The sequence below is a fragment of the Myxine glutinosa genome, chromosome 1, assembly GCF_964187855.1.
Source record: "Myxine glutinosa chromosome 1, kmMyxGlut1.1, whole genome shotgun sequence".
NCBI lineage: Eukaryota > Metazoa > Chordata > Myxini > Myxiniformes > Myxinidae > Myxine > Myxine glutinosa.
Window position 1 is genome coordinate 29474856 of NC_136261.1, and position 22346 is coordinate 29497201.

The following is a 22346-nucleotide window of genomic DNA, read 5'->3' on the forward strand; positions in this document are numbered from 1 at the left end:
ACCCTTTTGTACAATAAAAACAGTACGATAGCCCACAGCTAATTTATTAGCATATACCGTGTTCTTCTTTTCCTCAATTTGTTATTTTTTAAAAGTACAAAAAGTTTTAATTAAAACAAAAAAGCCGCGTCGATGTTACACAATGCCTAGATGCAGCTGTGCCTATAACGTCGATGTTATAGGCACAGGACATTCCTATTGATTCGATTACTTGATGTTATTTTTGTGCAAAGTGAAAATATATCTCGGCAATTTCCCGTGTGTGGCGACGAATTTTTAATATATCTCGGCATTTTCCCGTCTGTTATTTCGGGCGGTGTATGACTGAGCATGCCGCGATTTAAACAAAATATATATATACTAGCGGGGTCACCCGTGGGAATCCCACGGGCATGGATGTGTGTGACATTTCGACATATTGAGTTATATGCTGCACATTCATTTTTACAAAATGGTTACTGGCAAGTCATCAGATCCAGAAATGGTGTGATGAACACAATTTATTTATTTCACATAATATGTGACCCCTCACTCCTCTCCACCTGACACTCTCCTGTCTCCACCTGACACTCTCCTGTCTCCACCTGACACTCTCCTGTCTCCACCTGACACTCTCCTCTCTCCACCTAGCACTCCTCTCCTCTCCAAACCCTCACATCCCTCTCCTTTCCAATCCCTTACCTCTCCAATCCCTCACACTCCTCTCCTCTCCAATCCTTCACACGCCTCTCCAATCGCGCCTCACACTCCTCTCCAATTGCGCCTCACACTCCTCTCCAATCGCGCCTCACACTCCTCTCCAATCGTGCCTCACACTCCTCTCCAATCGTGCCTCACACTCCCCTCCAATCACTCCTCTCCAATCGTGCCTCACACTCCTCTCCAATCACGCCTCACACTCCTCTCCAATCGTGCCTCACACTCCTCTCCAATCGCGCCTCACACTCCTCTCCAATCGCGCCTCACTCGCCTCTCCAATCGGCTTTCCCCGTCTCGTTTCTCTCCTTTTTCTCCCGTCTCGTTCTTTTTCTTGCTCCAAATTGGCCCGTCGGAATCGGAAATCGGCCCGTCTCGCCCGTCGGAATCGGAAATCGGCCCGTCTTGCTTTTGTGCTTGTGCGTAAATAAATTGTGTTCATGACACCATTTCTGGTGTTGGGCTAGCGGCTAGGGTGCCGGCTTAGGATCCTGGGTTCGAATCTCGGTCGATCGCCGAATTAATGCCAGGGGGGTTGACTCAGCCTGTCATCCTTCCGAGGTCGGCTAATTGAGTACCAGTTCACTGGTAATTCCCTGTTTGTCGTTGAAGGCGGCAAAAAGGGTTGGCGTCAGGAAGGGCATCCGGCCGTAAAACATTGCTTCAAAAAGGGGACAAAAAAACAACAACTACCACGGTCCCCGAAAAGGCCAACCCCCGCTTTGCGGGGAAAAATGGCCTCTAAACGGTGGTTTTTACACCATTTCTGGATCTGATGACTTGCCAGTAACCATTTTGTAAAAATGAATGTGCAGCATCTAACTCAATATGTCGAAATGTCACACACATCCATGCCCGTGGGATTCCCACGGGTGACCCCGCAAGTTTGCATTGACGTTCGTCGATGGACTCGTTCGCCCGTCTCATTCGTTTTCTTGCTGCATCCTGTTCAAGTCTGCGTTCTTCATCGATCGTCTCATTCATTTTGGAAATAGAAGTTTCCACGCAGCGCATGAATTGTCACGATCCTCAAGAGGAATTTGTCTCGTAATCATCAAATGATAAATGGCAAGTAAATTATATTGTGGAAAATTAAAGATTTCAAATAAACCTATTTAAAGTGTATTCGCACATAACTAATTTTAAAAAACGAAGAAATATCTCTCGGTAATTTCCTGAAACATATTTTACTTCCGGCTAATAATGTTGAATTAAATAAAAACGAAGACATATATGTCGGCATCATTGTTGACGTTTTTGTGACGACTGTCATCAAACGAAAAAGTAATATATCTTAATGGAAAAGCAAAAGCGAATTTTTAATATATATCGACACGTTGCCATCGGTTTCATGTTGGGCGGTGTATGATACACCATGACGCGATTTTTAAAAATAAATCTCTGCATTTTCCCGCGTGTGTGGAATGTTCTAAATTATTGCTGACACCGAGTCCAAAACCATCGATAAAAATGAAATCATATGGTGAGTTAGATTGGAGATAAAGGCGTGAGAGAGACTCAATGGCCTTGAAGTTGAAGTTACAGGCGTTTGAGAATTCATTTCGTTCTATAAACGGCAACTTTCTTTGGATTTCCTTCCCGTTTTTTTTCAACCGAGTCGAAAACTATGTTAGCGACTGTGAAAAATGAAATGATATATCGAATTTTTAATATGTATCGACACGTTGCCGTCGGTGTCATGTTAGGCGGTGTATGATACACCATGACGCGATTTTAAAAAATATATCTGCATTTTCCCGCGTGTGTGGAATGTTCTCAATTATTGCTGCCACCGACTCTAAAACCATCGATAAAAATGAAATCATATGGTGAGTTAGATTGGAGATAAAGGCGTGAGAGAGACTCAATGGCCTTGAAGTTACAGGCATTTGAGAATTCATTTCGTTCTATAAACGGCAACTTTCATCGGATTTTCTTCTCGTTTTTTTTTAACCGAGTCTAAAACTATGTTAGCGACTGTGAAAAATGAAATGATATATCGAATTTAAAATAGATATCGACACATTGCCGTCGGTGTCATGTTGGGCGGTGTATGATACACCATGACGCGATTTTAAAAAATATATCTCTGCATTTTCCCGCGTGTGTGGAATGTTTGTGGAAAATTAAAGATTTCAAATAAACCTATTTAAAGTGTATGCGCACATAACTAATAAAAAAAACGAAGAAATATCTCTCGGTAATTTCCTGAAACATATTTTACTTCCGGCTAATAATAAATATGTTGAATGAAATAAAAACGAAGAAATATATGTCGGCATCATTGTTGACGTTTTTGTGACGACTATCATCAAACGAAATAGTAATATATCATAACGGAAAAGCAAAAGCGAATTTTTAATATATATCGACACATTGCCGGCGGTGTCATGTTGGGCGGTGTATGATACACCATGACGCGATTTTAAAAAATATATCTCTGCATTTTCCCGCGTGTGTGGATTGTTCTCAATTATTGCTGACACCGAGTCTAAAACCATCGATAAAAATGAAATCATATGGTGAGTTAGATTGGAGATAAAGGCGTGAGAGAGACTCAATGGCCTTGAAGTTACAGGCCTTTGAGAATTCATTTCGTTCTATAAACGGCAACTTTCATCGGATTTTCTTCCCGTTTTTTTTCAACCGAGTCTAAAACTATGTTAGCGACTGTGAAAAATGAAATGATTTATCGAATTTGATTTGAAATAAAACTGGGGGAGAGCAAGACACCACGGGCCTACAAAACAGGACTCAAAGCTATGCGAGTTAATAAAATGGTGGATATTTGTTTATAGCCACTCCCAGAATGGGTGGAGCTATGGGTGGAGCTACTCTGCAAACCGAGTAAGCCACACCCCGGACAGACACCCAACAGATAGACAGACAGAATCATCTACGGCTATTATAATATAGATATCTCGGCATTTTCCCGTCTGTTATTTCGGGCGGTGTATGACTGACCATGCCGCGATTTAAACAAAATATATATATATCTCGGCATTTTCCCATCTGTTATTTCGGGCGGTGTATGCCTGACCATGCCGCGATAAAAAAAAAAAAAATCTCAATGGACTTGAAGTTACAGGCCTTTGAGAATTCATTTCGTTCTATAAAGGGCAACTTTCATCTGATTTTCTTCCCGTTTTTTTTCAACCGAGTCTAAAACTATGTTAGCGACTGTGAAAAATGAAATGATATATCGAATTTGATTTGAAATAAAACTGTGTGAGAGAGGAAGACACCACGGGCCTACAAAACAGGCCTCAAAGCTATGCGAGTTAATAAAATGGTGGATATTTGTTTATATGAAGCCTCTCCCAAAATGGGTGGAGCTATGGTTCCCAGAATGGGTGGAGCTTTGAGGTTTTGTCTTCTCTGCAAGAACAAGAAGAAGAAGAAGAACAAGAAGAAGAACAACAACAACAACAGCAGAGGGCACTCTATGACCAGCGTCTGCGACGCGGCTAAAAAGGAGCAACACCAAATACACTGCCAACTCAACCAGTCACGAGTAATTTGCAATCTTTTAAAATTCAAGATAAATGGAAGAGTTTAGGTGAATAGGTAGCCAACACAAAGCTGTATACAGGAAAGCAATGCGTCGGGTTAACGTCCCCATCATACCGAGTGGTCTTTGACACCCGCAAATCTCTCACATCTCACTGCAATCAACATTTTGTCATAATTTCAACAGCGTTCAATTTAACCATTTACAATCTCCCAAGGATCACTGAAACGTTCCAAAGCTGCCGGTTGCTCGCGTACGGGAAGGTAAGAAGGCAGGAAGATATTCCTCATAATTAAAATGGTTTATTCAAAGCCCCTCAAAGAGGGGAGGGAGGGGTTGACAAGACGCTAATAAATAAATGGAAAGCACCAGGGGGTCAAAAGAAGAGTATGTAGCACACATACTTAATACAAATGAACTAAACCCCGTTAAGGAGCCAAAATACCTGACTTAAACCGTTAAAGAAAGAGGAAGACAGGGACTTGTTCCATCACAGCATAGGCCTCGCCCCCCCATTCTGGAGCTTCCCGCAGCTCACGAGGCCACTTATCCCCTGTTCCTTTGAAAGCCGTCAGAAGAATTGCCATACCTGCTCATAACACTTTTGAAGCATCCATTACGTCCTGTAAAGTGCACTTATAGCCCTACACCTAGCCTCACCTTTGCAGAAGGTTTTACGCAAAACACGTTATGCTATTCTGCTCTATTGTTACAATCACCGCCTTCATCGGTACACATATTATAGACAATGTAGCTCTGACGGAACCCTGATGCAAATGAAAGTCTAACCTACACGAGCACACGGGCCAAGCTTAATTCTTAACTTTCTATTGATGGATCTTCCCCTGATATGGGAATCACTTACAGGTACCACACAGGAATGAGAGTAAAATATTTGGACATAAATTTTAAGGAACGCCAAAAGCTACATCCCCCCCCCCCCCACCCCCCCCAATTTAAATTAAGCATTTATAAAAAGAAATTCGAGTTTGATGGAGTGGTTGGTATCAACCACACCATCAAAGTGTGGGGATATGGGCCAGGCCTATTGCACTCCTTTGTACATCTATTGGATTACCCAAGCAAACCTGAAGATGCACTACTTAAAATCGTCATGCAAGCATTCCAACACTTCCCTTTCCCCAACAGTTGAATCAACATTTTAGTGTAAATGTTTGTCGACATGACAGCTTGACATGAAGAAAAAAGGTAACTTTTGTTTAAAATACAATAAATAGATACATGCTCAATGCAAACTGCAGAAGTCAAACATAGAGCCATTGAACGAAAACATTTAGAAGCATTTGCGATGCACGATGGAAGGCCCAGCTTCATCGTACTCCTGTTTGCTGATCCACATTTGCTGGAACGTGGACAGGGATGCCAGGATGGACCCCCCGATCCACACAGAATACTTTCGCTCAGGAGGAGCAATGATCTGGAAGAAAATTAAAAGATCAGAGTCCATGGTAGAGTGCAAATGATAAACATGGGAGGGCCCAAGGGTGAGAAATGAGAGAGCCCAAGGGAGAAATATCCATCAACCTCACCTTGATCTTCATTGTGGGTGGTGCCAAGGCTACGATCTCCTTCTGGATACGGTCAGCAATGCCTGGATACATGGTGCTACCACCTGACAGCACGGTGTTCGCGTACAGGTCTTTACGGATGTCCACATCACACTTCATGATGGAGTTGAACGTAGTCTCGTGAATTCCAGCACACTCCATACCTGAGGTAGTAATCATTTGGCTTCAGTTTACAAACATTCATGGCCTACCAATGAAGGTGATAAAATTTGCCAACAAACATACCCAGGAAAGCTGGCTGCAACATCGCCTCTGGGCAGCGGAAGCGCTCATTCCCGATGGTGATAACTTGTCCGTCAGGAAGCTCATAGCTCTTCTCCAGGGAGGAAGATGATGCTGCTGTCTGCATCTCTTGCTCAAAGTCCAGTGCAACGTAGCAAAGCTTCTCCTTGACATCACGTACGATTTCTCGCTCTGCTGTGGTGGTGAACGAATATCCGCGCTCGGTCAAGATCTTCATAAGATAATCTGTGAGGTCTCGGCCAGCGAGGTCGAGGCGCAGGATGGCGTGAGGTAGAGCATAGCCCTCGTATATGGGCACGGTATGAGAGACACCGTCACCGGAGTCCATCACGATACCCGTGGTGCGGCCAGACGCGTACAGAGACAGCACGGCTTGGATCGCGACGTACATGGCAGGGGTGTTGAAGGTCTCAAACATGATCTGTAGAAAGGCAACACAAAGCATATCTGCAAAACTGATGAAAACATTTTCCATTTGTGAAATTTCACTTCAAAATCCACCATTTCAAGAATTCAATTTCAGACGTGGATAAGAAAGTTTATTTTTATTTTAACCTGAGTCATCTTCTCCCGGTTGGCTTTGGGGTTGAGTGGGGCCTCTGTGAGCAGCACGGGATGTTCTTCAGGTGCGACACGCAGCTCATTGTAGAAGGTGTGGTGCCAGATCTTCTCCATGTCATCCCAGTTGGTGACAATACCATGCTCGATGGGGTATTTCAGTGTAAGGATGCCACGCTTGCTCTGGGCCTCATCACCCACATAGCTGTCCTTCTGTCCCATTCCCACCATCACTCCCTGGAATTGGAGACTTTAAGTTAAGTCCTTAAAACCTTTTCATAGTCCACCCGCCCCTTGACAATCAACATTCAGTCCTCCTCACCTGGTGCCTTGGCCGCCCAACAATGGAGGGGAAAACCGCCCGTGGAGCATCATCTCCAGCAAAACCTGCCTTGCACATCCCGGAGCCATTGTCCACCACCAATGCTGCAATTTCTTCTTCCATATTGTCTTGTCTTCAAAATCAATCTGCAATATGAAGCAAAATACTCGAGTTGAGATACACCATACTCGACAGAGCATTGGTGCTGCAAAGGAATTTATTGGCAAAGGTTTATGCTTGTTTGCCATTGCCTTCCCATCAATCAGGGCAGGAATTTGGGACTTCTTCAGGGTCTGTTGTTTTTTTTTTTGGGTTTTTTTTGGATACAAGATCGAGGCTCGTGTAAGAGCTAACATTAATCACAAAAAAAAAAACTGACACAAAACATCCAATAAAGGGAGCGGTAGGCAAGATGGGGAGAGAGAGGGAAGCACACAAGTACAACAGCATAGAACAGGGACATCGGGAGATCTGTGGGAGGGTGAGGGCTTGGGGGGAGGAGGCATGGGAAGGGGGTGGGGAGGGGTGGGTGAGGTATAAAACACATGGACACTGCTAGGACTTCCAGGAAACGAAGTCGCTATTTCAAAAAAGTGGATCTGAGGTGAATCAACGGGGGTAGAAAAGATCAAGGTTTTGAATGGGGGAAGATAAGAGATGGTGGTGAACAGCTGTTTTAAAAACTTGGAGGGTGGAGTGGGATTGAAGAGAGTGAGGGAGTTTGTTCCAGAGGCGGGAGAAAAGAGGAATGAAGGAGTGAAGGTGAGCAGAGAGTCTTGATTTTGGCAGTTTAACCATAAGAGGGTTGCAGGCAGATCTTGTGCGACCTGTAGGAATATTTGGGGGACAGAGCATAGAGAGAGCTGGGGGAGCAAGGCCGGAGAGGAGTCGGTAGAAGACAGAAAGACCACCAACCTGCCTGTTGAGATACACCATACTCGACAGAGCGTTGGTGCTGCAAAGCAATTTATTGGCAAAGGTTTATGCTTGTTTGCCAGCGATAAAGGGTGCTGGCGATAGCTTGTCTAGTTTTCATGAGGTACACACCATGGGGATCTTTAACATCCACCAACTATTGCTGGCAGACAGGACGCCCGGTTAACATCCATCCACACACATTGATGATACACCAGGATGGATTTATAGGTCGTTCACATTTCCAACACAGACAAGTAGACAGTACATATACCTCTATGCTATCGCACTAGCCATCACACACACACACACACACACACACACACACACACACACACACACACACACACACACACACACACACGTCTACTAACGACGGGCTACAAAAGTTAAAATCTCCCAAAAATATAGCTATTCATTACCAAACGCCACATTTATAATCAAAGACTTTGCGAGAACACCATGGGAGTTACAATAATAACTAGAAGGGCACTCGGTGGAGAGCATAACTCCGCCAGGCTGAACAGTTTACGTTTTCTATCCTTTGATAGGCCGGATCTGGATTCGTACCTGAATAAAAATCTAATGGGCTTGTTCTTCTCACTTACCCAACTCATCCACCAAGTGTTGTCATAATTCATCCACAACTTTTTATGATATCATGTTGCATATGGTTTTTGGCCGGATCACTCTGAAGAATTACTTTTAAAAAATAATAATAATAATAATAAAATTTGTCTGATCCGGATTCGAATCTTCACGAAAATCGAATCCATTTGTCCCTGTCACATACCCAACCTCTCCATCAAATTCCGTCTGAATCTGTCCACAACCTTTTGAGATTTCATCGACAAACACAAACAAACAGAGGAAGGGTGAAAACACAACCTCCATCGACCTTCGTCAGTGAAGGTAAAAATATTTCACTCTAACAGGATCTGGACAGAGTAATGAACACACCTGTGTGCAGAAGGATACCTTGAATAAAAAAACAATACTCCACACACGGACAATATTCTCAACTACCTGCATTAGTTTTATTTGTGAATTTTCAAAATAAAACGCAAAAACGCAAAAACGCAACAAAATTTGTACAAAACACATAAAACAAGTAAATATACAATTTACATACAGATCGATTCAAACACAAACACAGAATTTACATACAATTTACATATCAGGACACATAACACAGACAAGTCAATGTGTACAAGTTAATTTTCTGAACCTTTGACAGGAACGCTATTGAGTTACCAACCACAACCCACCTGTACACACCTATAGCACAAAACAATTTTCACAGCAAATGTTAAATTATTTCCAACCTTGGACATTTATACACCAACCGTCACGCCCACAGGTGATTTGACAGTTTGACCATATGTGGTAAAAAAGTAGGAGAAGTCGACGCTGATTGGTTAAACACTTACAGCTCACCTGCGGAAAAAGGAAGGCATGGCTTGGCTGATGTGCAGGTGTGTGCTTGTCTCCACCACAAACTTATATTATGCGCGTTTGTCATCTGCCAGCTTGCTTTTGGGCATGGTTTAAACACTGCTGACGTGGTACAGGTAGTTTAAATGTACAGTATACTAGCAATTCATTGTACACTCCCATGGCGTCTCTCTCTCTCTCTCTGGGTGTAAAACTGCCCATAAAACACTGTTACTGCTGTTTCACAGATGGGGTGTTGTTTGAATGAGTCTGTCATTAAAAACCTCCTTCCTGCCACCCCTCTTCCCCCTGCTGGCATACATAAATTAGAAAGCCCAGGGCTCTTCTATGGGGAGCACTAAATCAGTGGCATCGCCACGTCACCAGAAACTACACCCAGCAGTCAGGTGGTGCGTATTTGCACGAATGAATGTTGTGCATGTGGGGAGGTTCATTGCATCTGTGACCTAACCTGACCCAAGTTGGTTTTAATGTGAATGGGTAGAAGGAGCAGTGAGTCATCATAGGAGAAGATTGTTTACAAGCGTTACGCCTAGGTCCCCCATCGGTGAAGTGATGCGAGTTGACAAAGTGGAAGACGCAAGGCGGCCATCTTGGATTTTGACGTGGCGACCCAATTTTCAATAGCGTTCTTCCTTTTGCGTAGATACACCCACACACCAGATTAGAAGTTAGTTGTTCGCTTATTTTTCAAGATATTTCGCTCACAAGGTTCAGACATACATGGCGGCGGCCATCTTGGATTTTGACGTGGCGACCCAATTTTCAATAGCGTTCTTCCTTTTGCGTAGATACACCCACACACCAGATGAGAAGTTAGTTGTTCGCTTATTTTTCAAGATATTTCGCTCACAAGGTTCAGACATATATATGGTGGCGGCCATCTTGGATTTTGACGTGGCGACCCAATTTTCAATAGAGTTCTTCCTTATGCTTAGATACACCCACACACCAGATTAGAAGTTAGTAGTTCATTTCTTTTTCAAGATATTCCGCTCACAAGGTTCAGACATACATGGCGGAGGCCATCTTGGATTTTGACGTGGCGACCTAATTTTCAATAGAGTTCTTCCTTATGCCGAGATACACCCACACACCAGATTAGAAGTTAGTACTTCATTTCTTTTTCAAGATATTTCGCTCACAAGGTTTTTTTTTTTTTTTTTTTTTTTTTTGTATACAAGGTCGAGGCTCGTGAAAGAGCGAACATTAATCACACAGAAAGACAAACAGACACATAAAACAAATAACATCGGGAGCGGTAGACAAGATGGGGAGAGAGGGGGAAGGACACAAACACAACATTTGAGAGCAGGGACCGAGAGACATGGAGACATCGAGAGATCTGTGGGAGGGAGAGGGCTTTGGGGGGGAGGCATGTGAAGGGGGGGAGGGGGTGGGAGAGGTATAAACATATGTTTATTTTTTGGCGGCGGTTTATTTTTTGGCGTCAGACATACATGGCGGCGGCCATCTTGGATTTTGACGTGGCGACCTAATTTTCAATAGCGTTCTTCCATATGCCCAGTTGCACCCACACACCAAATGAGAATTCGGTCCTTCGCTTACGCACGCACGTCCGCACACACGGACGCACGCACGCACAGACGGACGCACACACGGACGGAGGGGAAAACCATAGTCCCCCTTTCGCTCCGTGGTGCGACGGGGGACAAAAACCGAAATAAAATAATACGTTGAAGGAGCAGCGCTCCTGCTTGAGACGGACGAAGTGATGGACAAGACACAAACTCGTCCGAGAAGATGTTTATTGAATAATCATCTTGGGAACTCTGAAAACCCGTTTATCGGGTTCGCATATATATATCCAAACCAAAAAGCATACATCAGAACCAAAGCCACGCCTCTCAGGCGAGGCACGCTTTGGTGGTCATGTGACTGACAGGTGCAAAGGATTATAACCTCGGCGCCGCGGTTTGGCCGCCGGTTATGTCACCGGCTTGGGCCAGGAGATTCTGTTGCTGGTCTCGAGCTTTGGGGGACCCATGGGTCGCTACACACGCCCCCCTAGAATCGACTTGGTCCAGGAAGGTCAACCTGAGGGGGGTCTGGATGACCCGACCGAAACGACCCCTGGCTGGTCGTGGGGGGGGGGGGGGGGGGTCCGGTGTGGTGGCGGGTGGCCGGATGGGGGGTGCAGTGGACGGGGGTCAGCCGCGCCGCGGTGGGAGAGCCAGCCGTGGCGGCTGGCCGACGTCCATGTGGGCCGGCTTGAGGCGGTCCACCGAAATCCGGTCCGCCCGGCCGCCGATGCTGACGACGAAGGACTTGTTGTCCCGTCGTAGGACCCGGAAGGGTCCGTCGTATGGTGGCCGAAGCGGCCCCCGGTGCGCGTCGTGGCGTACAAAGACATACTCCGCCGTGTGGAGTGCTGGGGGGATGTAGGATTGGGGGTCACAGTGGCGGGACGTGGGCACCGGGGCGAAACGTTGGGCGGCCTCCTGGAAGTCCATGCGCTGGCGCGTGGCGGACCAGGGGCTGGTGGCGTCGGGCACGAACTCGCCCGGGACGTGGAGGGCCTGGCCGTACACCAGGCGTCCACCGCTCGGCGGTGGACGCCTGGAGGTCCTCCTTTGGAGCCGTGCGGAGGCCCAAAAGGACCCACGGGAGCCGGTCGGCCCAGCCGTCGTCCTGGAGGCCGGCCATGAGTGCGGCCTTCATGGAGCGGTGGAACCGCTCGCACAACCCGTTGGCCTGGGGGTGGTAGGCCGTGGTGCGGTGCAGGGTAACGCCCAACGTGCGGGCGACCGCGCCCCACAGTTCGGACGTGAACTGTGGGCCGCGGTCCGACGAGATGTCCGCCGGTGCGCCGAAACGCGCGACCCAGGTGGCGCTGAACGCCTGGGCCACGTCGGCGGTGGTGGTGGAGGCGAGGGGCACGGCCTCCGGCCACCTGGTTGTCCTGTCCACCATGGTAAGCAGGTGGGTGAACCCCTGCGATGGGGGCAGGGGACCCACCAGGTCCACATGGACGTGGTCGAAACGTCGCTCGGGCAGGGTAAAAGGAGCCAGCGGAGCCTGGGTGTGACGGTGGACCTTGGCCCGCTGGCAAGGTGTGCAGGCGTTGGCCCAGTCGCGGACGTCCCGTCGCAACCCGCGCCAGACGAAACGTGCCGACACTAGCCTCTGGGACGCCTTCCGGCCCGGGTGTGAGAGGCCGTGGAGCGAAGCAAACATGCGACGCCGCCAGGTGACCGGCACAACGGGGCGAGGTCGGCCTTGGGAGACGTCACAAAGCAGGACCGTGTCCGCGAAGGGGACGTCAGCCAAGCGGAGGCCCGTGTCCACCACCCGGAGCGCCTGCACCGTGCCGTCGGTGGCCTGGTCCGTCGCCATCAGGGCGAAATCGACGCCGACGTGGACGGCGTTGGCGCCGGCTCGAGAAAGGCAGTCGGCCACGGCGTTGTCCTTTCCGGCGACGTGCCGGATGTCCGTGGCGTATTCCGACACGGCGGAGAGGTGGCGCTGCTGGCGGGCCGACCACGGCTCCGTGACCTTGGCCATGGCGAAAATCAATGGCTTGTGGTCGACAAAGGCCGTGAACGGGCGGCCCTCCAGGAGGTGGCGAAAATGGCGGACGGCCAGGTACAGCCCGAGGAGCTCGCGGTCGAAAGTGCTGTACTTCAACTCGTTGGACAGGAGTAGCCGGCTGAAGAACGCGAGCGGCTGCCAGGCCCCGTTTACCCATTGCTCATGAACCGCGCCCACGGCGTAGTCGGAGGCGTCCGTGGTGAGGGCAATGGGAGCATGGGGTACCGGGTGGGCCAGCAGCGTGGCGTTGGCGAGGGACCATTTCGCGCCGGTGAAAGCAGCGTCCATGTCCGTGGACCAGACGACGTCGCGCTTCGCCGGCTGGCCGCGGAGGGCGGCGTACAAGGGCCGCATGAGTTGCGCAGCTCGGGGCACGAAGCGGTGGTAAAAGTTCACTATCCCGAGGAACTCCTGCAGCGCCTTGACAGAGCGGGGGCGCGGGAAAGCGGCGATGGCCTCGACCTTGGCCGGTAGCGGTACGGCGCCGTTCCGGGTGATGTGGTGGCCCAAAAAGTCGATCGTCGCCGCACCAAAGTGACATTTGGCCGGGTTGACGATCAAGCCGTGCTCGCTGGGGCGGCCGAACAGCGTCCGGAGGTGGAGGAGGTGCTCGGCTCTGGACGTGCTGACGATGAGGATGTCGTCCAGGTATGTAAAGAGGAACGGCAAGTCGCGCAGCACGCCGTCCATCAGGCGCTGGAACGCCTGTGCCGCGTTTTTGAGGCCGAAGGGCATCCGGAGGAATTCAAAGAGGCCGAAAGGTGTAATAACGGCCGTCTTCGGGATGTCGGCTGGGCGGACGGGCACCTGGTGGTACCCCCGAATCAGGTCCACTTTTGAAAAAAATGGTCCGCCCCGCCATCCGGGCGGAAAAATCCTGGATGTGCGGGACGGGGTACCTGTCGGGGGTAGTGGCGTCGTTGAGGCGGCGGTAGTCGCCGCATGGCCGCCATCCGCCCCCCGGCTTCGGGACGATGTGCAGCGGCGAGGCCCAGGCGCTGTCGGAGCGCCACACGATGCCGAGGCGCTCCAGCGCGGCGAACTCGGCCTTGGCGACGGCGAGTTTGGCTGGGTCGAGACGGCGAGCTCGGGCGTACACCAGCGGGCCCGTAGTGGGAATGTGATGCTCGATGCCGTGACGCACCGCGACGGCCGAAAAGGTCGGTCGCGTGAGGGCCGGGAACTCCGCGAGGGGACGCGCGAAGTCGTCTGCCAATGGGAGGACGCAGGAAAGCTCGGTGGGCGTAGAACGGCTCAAGGCGCACGCCAGCGAGCTGAAAGCTTCGGCGTTGACGAGACGCCGATGTTTAACGTCGACCAGCAGCCCATGGGCGCAAAGGAAATCGGCCCCGAGCAAAGCCATGGGGACGTCCGCCGTCACGAACTCCCAGCGAAAGAGCTGGCTGCCGAAGCGGAGGGCGACGGTGCGTGGGCCGAAGGTGCGGATGGCGGAGCCGTTGGCCGCGATTAAGGAGGGGCCGCAAATGGCGGCCCGCCTGTCCTCCGCCGAAGCGGGAATGACGCTCAGCTGAGCGCCGGTGTCGCAGAGAAAACGCCGCCCCGATGCTTGGTCCGCGATGAATAGCAGGTTTCCGGAACGGCCGGCGCTCATGGCTGGTGGTGAGCGCCAGCCCGCCCGTTTCCCAACTTGCCGAACGTGCACGGGGGTCGACATGATCGGGCCTGCCGCCCGAACCTGGCATGGAAATAACACCAGGCCGGGTCTGGCGGGGGCTCCGGTCGACACGGCGTCGCCGCTGCCAGTCGCGCCGGCCCGTCGGCCTCCGGGAAGGAAGCTGCGTCGCGGGCGTCGGGCGGGTGGGCGGGAAACTGCGCCGCGGGCGTCGACTGGGCGGCGGGCGGGCTCCGGGCAGCCACCCCGACGAGCTGGCTCGCCGCTCCGACGAGCTGGCTTGCCGAATCGATCTTGTCGGCCTCCCTGGCGAGGTCGCGGGGGTTCGTGATGGTCGTGCTTGCCAGGGCGACCCGGACCTGGGCCGGGAGCTGGCGGCGAAAAAGCTCTTGGAAAAGGAAATCCGAGGGATGCTCGCCGAGCAACGCGAGCATGTAGTCCATACGTTCGGACGGGCGCGTATCGCCGAGCTCAGGAAGGTCGAGCAGGCGTCGTGCGCGTTCAGCCGGGGAGAGGGCGAAAGCGCCAGAAGAAGTGCCTTGATGGCGTCGTACTTGCCGTCAGCGGGCGGGCTCTGGAGGAGGCTCAGGCAGCGGGCGGCGGTCACGGAGCCGAGCGCGGCGACCACGTAATGGTATTTCGTGGTGTCCTCCGTAATGCCACGCAGGGCGAACTGGGAGTCCGCCTGAGCGAACCAGACGGCGGCATGTGCTTCCCAGAAAGTGGGCAGTTTGAGGGACACTGCCGTGTCCATCGCGTGTCGTAAACTCGGGGTCACCAGTGAAGGAGCAGCGCTCCTGCTTGAGACGGACGAAGGGACGGACAAGACACAAACTCGTCCGAGAAGATGTTTATTGAATAATCATCTCGGGAACTCTGAAAACCCGTTTATCGGGTTCGCATATATATATCCAAACCAAAAAGTATACATCAGAACCAAAGCCACGCCTCTCAGGCGAGGCACGCTTTGGTGGTCATGTGACCGACAGGTGCAAAGGATTATAACCTCGGCGCCGCGGTTTGGCCGCCGGTTACGTCACCGGCTTGGGCCAGGAGATTCTGTTGCTGGTCTCGAGCTTTAGGGGACCCATGGGTTGCTACAACGTCACAAATGAAATATGCAAACACGAGAACTCGCTAAGACGCCAACTTTTCAGTCTGGATAACGGGGAGATATGGCGGTGTTCATTGCCCATATTTCAACCACTCACAACTACACACAGGTGTTTGTTTACCGGTTAAGGTGGCTGACTTAAGATCCTCGGGTCTTGAGTTCAAGCCTCCGTCAGGCTGTTGAATTAACACCAGGGTAGGTCAACTCAGCCGGTCTTCCTTCTGAAGTCGGCAAAATGAGTACCAGCAGGTAAGGGGGCGGTAGAACGAAGAGCTATTGACCAAAACATTTAAAAGCATTTGCATCAGCTGCACAGCTGCGCTCCCAGACAATGATGCAGCCAAGCAGGCCACAGGCTGCATACGAATAAATAATAACACAAGTGTGCATACAATTCACATGTTTAACGCTTAAGGTGTTCAGTAAGACAAGTCAAGTCATGACTGAAGTCTTTTTAAAGCTTTCCAATTAATCCATCAATGATGTGTCATGTACACACGCACGCACACTGACCACTCCTTTGGGCATCTACAGATGCATAGGGCTGCTAAAGCAGTTTCTTGGCTATTGAGCACAATCCTGGATGGGTCGCCACTCCAACGAAGGATGCTCTAAGTGGCACATTCGTCCCAGTAAGTTGGTACTCGTGACAGGCTAAGTCAACCCACCTAGTATTAATTTGACAGCCTGACAGGGGCTTGAACCCAGGACCTTGTGATCCAAAGCAACCACCTTAACCGTGAGGCCAACCCCAGGCGTCACACATACATAAACATAAGTACAATATGTATATGCATATTGTTATGGTTCTAAGAACCACCATTTCAACCCCCCCCCCCCCCTCGCCAGGAGAACGCACTTCCACGTACGTACGTTCCCGAGTTCAGTTATCTCATTAGTACACGTATTTATTTTTTTTTGTATACATAATCGAGGCTCGTGGAAGAGCTAGCATTTATCACTCAAACAGACAAACAAACAAAGCGGTAGATAAGATGGGGAGAGAAGGGGAAGCACATAAACACAACATTTGTGAGGGACATCGGGAATGTGTGGGAGGGACAGGGCTTGGGGGGAGGCAGCGTGGGAAGGGGGGGTGGGGGGGTGGGAGAAGTATAAAACACAAGGACACCAAGGACTTCCAGGACAGAAGTTGGTATTTCAAAAAAGAGGATTTGGGGTGAAATTAGCGGGGGTAGAAAAGATCAAGGTTTTGGATTGGGGAAGATAAGACATGGTGGTGAACAGCTGTTTTAAAGACCTGGAGGGAGGAGTGGGATTGAAGGGAGTGGGGGAGTCTGTTCCAGAGGCGGGACAAAAGAGGATTGAAGGTGAGCAGAGAGTCTTGATTTTGGCAGTTTAACCATAAGAGGGTTGCAGGCAGATCTTGTGCGACCTTTAGGAATATTTGGGGGACAGAGCCCAGAGAGAGCTGGAGGAGCAAGGCCGGAGAGGAGTCGGTCGAAGACAGAAAGACCACCCACCTGCCTGCGGTGAGTGAGTGAAAGGCCCTTGGAGTTAGCTTCATCGCGGGAGATTCCAATGATTCTGAGAGCTTTGGTTTCAACAGCGTGACGGCGAGCTAGGTGTGAGGCAGCAGCACCAGCCCAGAGGGAAGAGCAGTATTCCATTGAGCTGCGGATGAAAGCCTTGTATGTGGTGAGGAGCTCAGGTGTGCCAAGGAAGGACTTCGCACGACGGAGGATGCCCAGTCGGCGACTGGCTTTGGAGGCCAGATTTGAAATGTGGTTTTCCCAGGAAAGATCATGGCAGATAGTGAGACCCAAAAGCTTGAGTGACAGAACTTCTTGGAGAGGATTATTCAGAAAGTAGATGGGAGGGTTGTCCAGTCGGTCTTTTCGGTGAGACATCGTAAGAGAGTGAGATTTGTCAGGATTGAAAGACATGTTCCACTTGTTTGCCCAGTCAGTGATTTTGTCCAGGTCTGCAGAGAGTGAGGAGGCTGCAGACTGCCGATCTGAGGGATGAGGAATGGAGCGGCAGAGAGTGGAGTCATCAGCAAAGAGATAGAGAGGATTTTCAAGAGAGTCGGAGAGATCATTGATGAAGACCAGAAAAAGCACAGGGCCCAGAACACTGCCTTGGGGAACTCCAGCCTGAGAGATTCAGAGAGGTCTCCCTGTTTTGTCGTGAGAAAACAGGAGATATGCATATGTGAGGGATATATAGAGGTCTTCTTCTTTCTCCCTCCATTATCGTCTTCCACCTTTCACCTCCACTATTCAGGTGGCTTAGCGAAAAGATCATTCCAAGTATGACAAAAGCACCATTTTTTTTTTATGAGTAGCTCTGGGTATATAGATGAAAAAATCCCAGGCTCCAAAAAAATCAGTCCATATTAAGGTTGTAAAATCCAAGATGGTCACCATCGACTCCTCAAAATCCATAAATCGTCATATTTTTGGTGCTAGACCAGACAGAAACATGAATAAAATGTATTTTTTAGATGTTTTCAGATACAAGGAACCACCTTTAGAGGCCATTTTTCCCCGCAGAGCAGGGGTTGGCCTTTTTTGGGCACCGTGGTCCCATTTTTGAAGCAATGTTTTATGGCCGGATGCCCTTCCTGCCACCAACCCTGTTGGTCACCTCTTGCGACACACAGGGAATTACCAGTGAACTAGTACTCAATTTGCCGATCTCGGAAAGGATGACAGGCTGAGTCAACCCCCCTGGCGTTAATTCAGCAATTGGACCGGGATTCGAACCCAGGATCCTAGGATGCCAAGCTGGCACCCTAACCGCTAAGCCAACACCAGGCTTTCAGATACAAGAAATCAATTAAAATCATTATTTGTTTGAAATATTTTCAAGAAAAAAGATGGTGGATATATGTGTTATAGATATATTATTATATATTGTGGGCAGATAGAACGTACATCTAAATGTGATTTAATATTTCTTCAGGAGCGAGAATCAACTTCACTTTAAGATCAACCAACAGATCTGTCAGCAATCATAGCCCTATTGTCGCTATTCATGGAAAAAGCTGACTCCCCTACAATGGTCAAACATGCAATGAGCGTTGTACCAGGATGTAACATAATTTTTCAATTTTCAAATACCAGTCTTAGCTTGTGACTGTCCAATATTTGCTATGTGCAAATATACACAATGGAAACACTCCGCCACATGGAGAGGAGAAAATGGTTATTTTGTTTGGAGGACTTCATATGGAGAAAGCCATTTGGACCATACTTGGAGATTTCCTGAATACATCTGGCTGGACTGAGGCACTAAAATAATCTGGGGGTTGCCACATCTGGAACAGCACAATCATTCTTGAAGGTTTCACACATAGCACGGACCCACCATGCCCATCAAGTGACTGCACTGGCCCTTGCAAAAACAAAAACTCCAGCAAGATGCATTTGAACAATCCAACGGAAATGAGGATGAGGACACATTTGGGAACTGGAGGCTTGCCATGGTTGAAAAAAGTCCAACCTTTCAGTCTTAGGACATAGTAAAGAGAGTGGAGACCCTCATACTTATCTTTATCAAGTCACACAGAGAAAAAAACATTGGACTTTATGTAGGTATTTGAATCACTTATGTTCCTTTTCTTCGCACTGGACCACTACAACTTTGAACGATGGAGTAGTGTTCATCTTCGTTCATCTTCAAGACAAGTTAAAGGAGCATTGGGTCGTCGTGAAGAACAACCATCGATTCTCGGCTCTTCCTATTGACCAAACGCACACGAACAAGAAAATGCAAAAGTAAATGGTTTAAATAATATTACATGTAGTTTCTATACCCAAGTAGGCCGTTGGTCACTGCATTGACCTTCCATGCCATCAAGTTTAGAATAAGTCAATCATACATCTTATAGGACTAGGAGAGAGTGGGGAGGGAATCAGTCTTAGATTGAAGCAGAATCACTCTTAAACCTGCTTTTATCAGAAAATTTACTCATGGCATTTACAAAGTAACATTTCAGAAAAATTGCAATAAACAAGTAATTATAAACCAATCAATTATAAAAAATAAAAAAAACCTCCTCCCCTTCCCTCCCGCTCCTCTACCCCCTCAATTTCCCTTCCCTCCCTACCCCTTCCCTCCTGTTACTCCCCCCTCCCCTTCTCTTCATATTCCCACACGAAGCGGCTATGCGTTGCCCGACAACACCAGGTACGTTTGCTCGTTTATAATAACGTGATACAAGAAAAAGTAATGAAACAACGGCCGTCTTGAGCCATATTTAGTCAAATATGGCCGCCATATTTAGTCAAATATGGCCGCCATATTTTTTTCTAGAATTCCATTCAAACAAATACCGGTAATGATTTCAATAAGTTCCTGGTATTTGAAAACATGAAAAGACATTTTATTCGTGTTTCTATCCGACCTAGTACCAAAAATATAAAAATTTACGGATTTCGACGAGTCCATGGCGGCCATTTTGGATTTTACACGCTTAATATGGACTGATTTTTTGTAGCTTGGAATATTTTCATCCACATACCCATAGCTACTCATAAAAATTTTGGCCACTTTTGTCACTTGTAACGACTTCATGATTTTATCAATTTATGTCGGTACCAGTAATCCATCTGACTATAACTCCACATTCATTCGGCTAGGCCGGTAGTGGTAACCATTGTACATTTAAGACAGTATTTAATTCGGTTTCTCAGTTTTCCAAACACAGACACAGCTCCAATTCGGTTTATTTACCCTCTCCAGACACATTTAAAATATTAACGACCTTTAGCAAACACGTACAGTCGACGACATGCTTTCTCCTCGATTCCCCTCATAACCAATATTTTTCCCTCCATTTTTTTTTCCACACGCACACACATGAAAACAACCAAGTCCTCTCACTCTCAGCTCGAACTCACCTTGGAAGGGAACCGGAAGGGAAGCGCTGGAAGCGGGGAACCGTGAGGAAGATCCCCGAGCGGATGATTGACAGAAGAGTGGGGCGGAGCGTCTAAAGGCGCACCAATGCGGATGCTCTGTGCGGGACCAGGCTCCACCCCGCCCAAGCCAGTAAAAAGGCGGAGCGCAACAGCGCAAGCAAGCGCTGTTGCCTGTTCCTGACTTCCTGTTCGTCGCCTTGGAATTGAGCCAATGATCTGCTGTGGACAAGGAGCATCGGGCTGCTTGGCGTCTGAGGAGAAAACGCGTTGTGCTGAGGGAAAGACCGCTGCCCTGGCCCTGTGGGACCACCCCCACCCTCCTACCAAAAATCAAAATGTCGCCGCCAAGAGCCAGAATGGGCTCTGGGGAAATACTAAGTGTCCGACCCTCATAATTTTTCCCTTTTTAATCAATCTACAGCTCCGGAGATTTCTGCACTTTCGTCTGAATTAACACTTGCCATGTGTGAAATTGGGGTGTTATTCATTTATTCCTACATGCGGATTCGTTTCTCAAACCATTACATCTGGTTGGGGTTTTATTTGGCCAACCCCACTGTGTTTATTTACGTCATTACGTCATCACGGCGATAATCGATGATGTTAATTGTTCCCACAGAAGTTTATTTCACGAGTGAAGGTGTTACTCCTCATGGCGCACCTACTTACCTGTATCAAGGTCGGTAGGTGTTACTCGTCCGTCGACGGTGCACAAGTAAGACAAGGGCCGACCCTAAGCCCTGAACTCATTCTCCCCCTCTATTTCTTCCTCTCTACCTTTCCTCGGAGTGTGATTCTGCTGGGCCCGTGTAACGTGTAAATAATCAAGTAATGGCGGTTTGCAACATACAATTACCTTATTCTGAACTTGATAGCATGGAAGGTCAATGTGGTGACCAAACCTGGAAGCAGGAATAAATATAGAATATAGAAACCTACCTGGGTATAGAAACTACATCTTAAATTATTTACCAGCAGGTACCCACACATATGTGCCATGGAATTGCCACACTCAACAACAACAACAACAACAACATGCATTTTAGGGCCATTTTCCCCGCTAGAGCTGGGGTTAGCCTTGCGGTCCCCATGACAATCTTCTCCATTTTGCCCTATTTTCTGCATCTCTCCTTGTTAACCCCCTTGCCCGCATTTCTTCTTCCACCATCTTCAGCCAAGTCTTTCTCGGTCTTCCCCGTCCTCTACTTCCTTCTACATTCATTTCCATCACTCTTCTCAACCAGTCACTTTCATCCTTCCTCAACACGTGACCAAACCATCTCGACCTGTTCCTCTTCACAGCATCAATCACAGGCTCCATTCCCATCATCTTTCGCAATTCATCATTTGTCTTCCTCTCTCTCAACGATACTCCGCACATCCACCGAACCATTCGCATTTCCACCCTTTCCAGCCTTCGTTGCTGCTCTACGTTCATTACCCATGTCTCGCTCCCATAAATCATAACACTTCTCACACATGCAGCATACACCTTTCCCTTCAGCTTCAACGACACTCCCCTCGTCATCAGCACGCCACTCAGTTCCCGAAACTTCTTCCATGCACATCTCACTCTCGCAACCGTTGCCGAGTCTGATCCACCTTATCCATTCAGCATGTCTCAGAGGTAGCCAAATGTTGTCACACCTTCCAGCTTCACGCCGTCTCCAAGATCCAACTCAACATTTCGTCCATCTGCAGCTCCCTCTGTGCACACCTTACATTTGAATGTAGCTGCCACACTGGTTAATGACCCACTCAGCGCACATTGTACATTGAATGGAGTTCACTCCGACACCCTTCCTACACACAGCACAGGGCCACTTCCCAGTTCTTTCCACCTCGCCACATGCTTTACCACTTGCCATC

At 48.7% G+C, this 22346-nt stretch overlaps 1 protein-coding gene across 2 annotated transcripts; it reads right to left on the reverse strand.

Moving 5' to 3' along the window:
* Positions 1-4493: 4493 nt before the first annotated feature.
* LOC137422238 (actin, cytoplasmic 2-like) lies at positions 4494-9185 on the reverse strand. 2 transcript variants are annotated; one of them, XM_068108996.2, is made up of 6 exons: positions 9103-9185; positions 6920-7065; positions 6595-6834; positions 6022-6460; positions 5758-5939; positions 4494-5645 (listed from the first exon to the last, which is right to left on the reverse strand). In XM_068108996.2, the coding sequence occupies exons 2-6, from the start codon at positions 7040-7042 to the stop codon at positions 5502-5504; spliced, it is 1128 nt and encodes a 375-aa protein (XP_067965097.1). In that variant the 5' UTR covers positions 7043-7065; positions 9103-9185; the 3' UTR covers positions 4494-5501. The 2 variants fall into 2 exon arrangements, with proteins under 2 accessions (XP_067965097.1, XP_067965102.1); XM_068109001.2 differs by having other exon boundaries at positions 9113-9182.
* Positions 9186-22346: the final 13161 nt, after the last annotated feature.

What these genes read in the sequence shown, in the direction of transcription:
- LOC137422238 (XM_068108996.2), bottom strand. Translation starts at nt 7,042, where the DNA reads ATGGAAGAAGAAATTGCAGCATTGGTGGTGGACAATGGCTCCGGGATG. An exon ending in ACCGGGAGAAGATGACTCAG is followed by an intron (nt 6,461 to 6,594) that starts GTTAAAATAAAA and finishes GCCTTTCTACAG; the next exon opens with ATCATGTTTGAGACCTTCAA. An exon ending in GTTGCAGCCAGCTTTCCTGG is followed by an intron (nt 5,940 to 6,021) that starts GTATGTTTGTTG and finishes TTACTACCTCAG; the next exon opens with GTATGGAGTGTGCTGGAATT.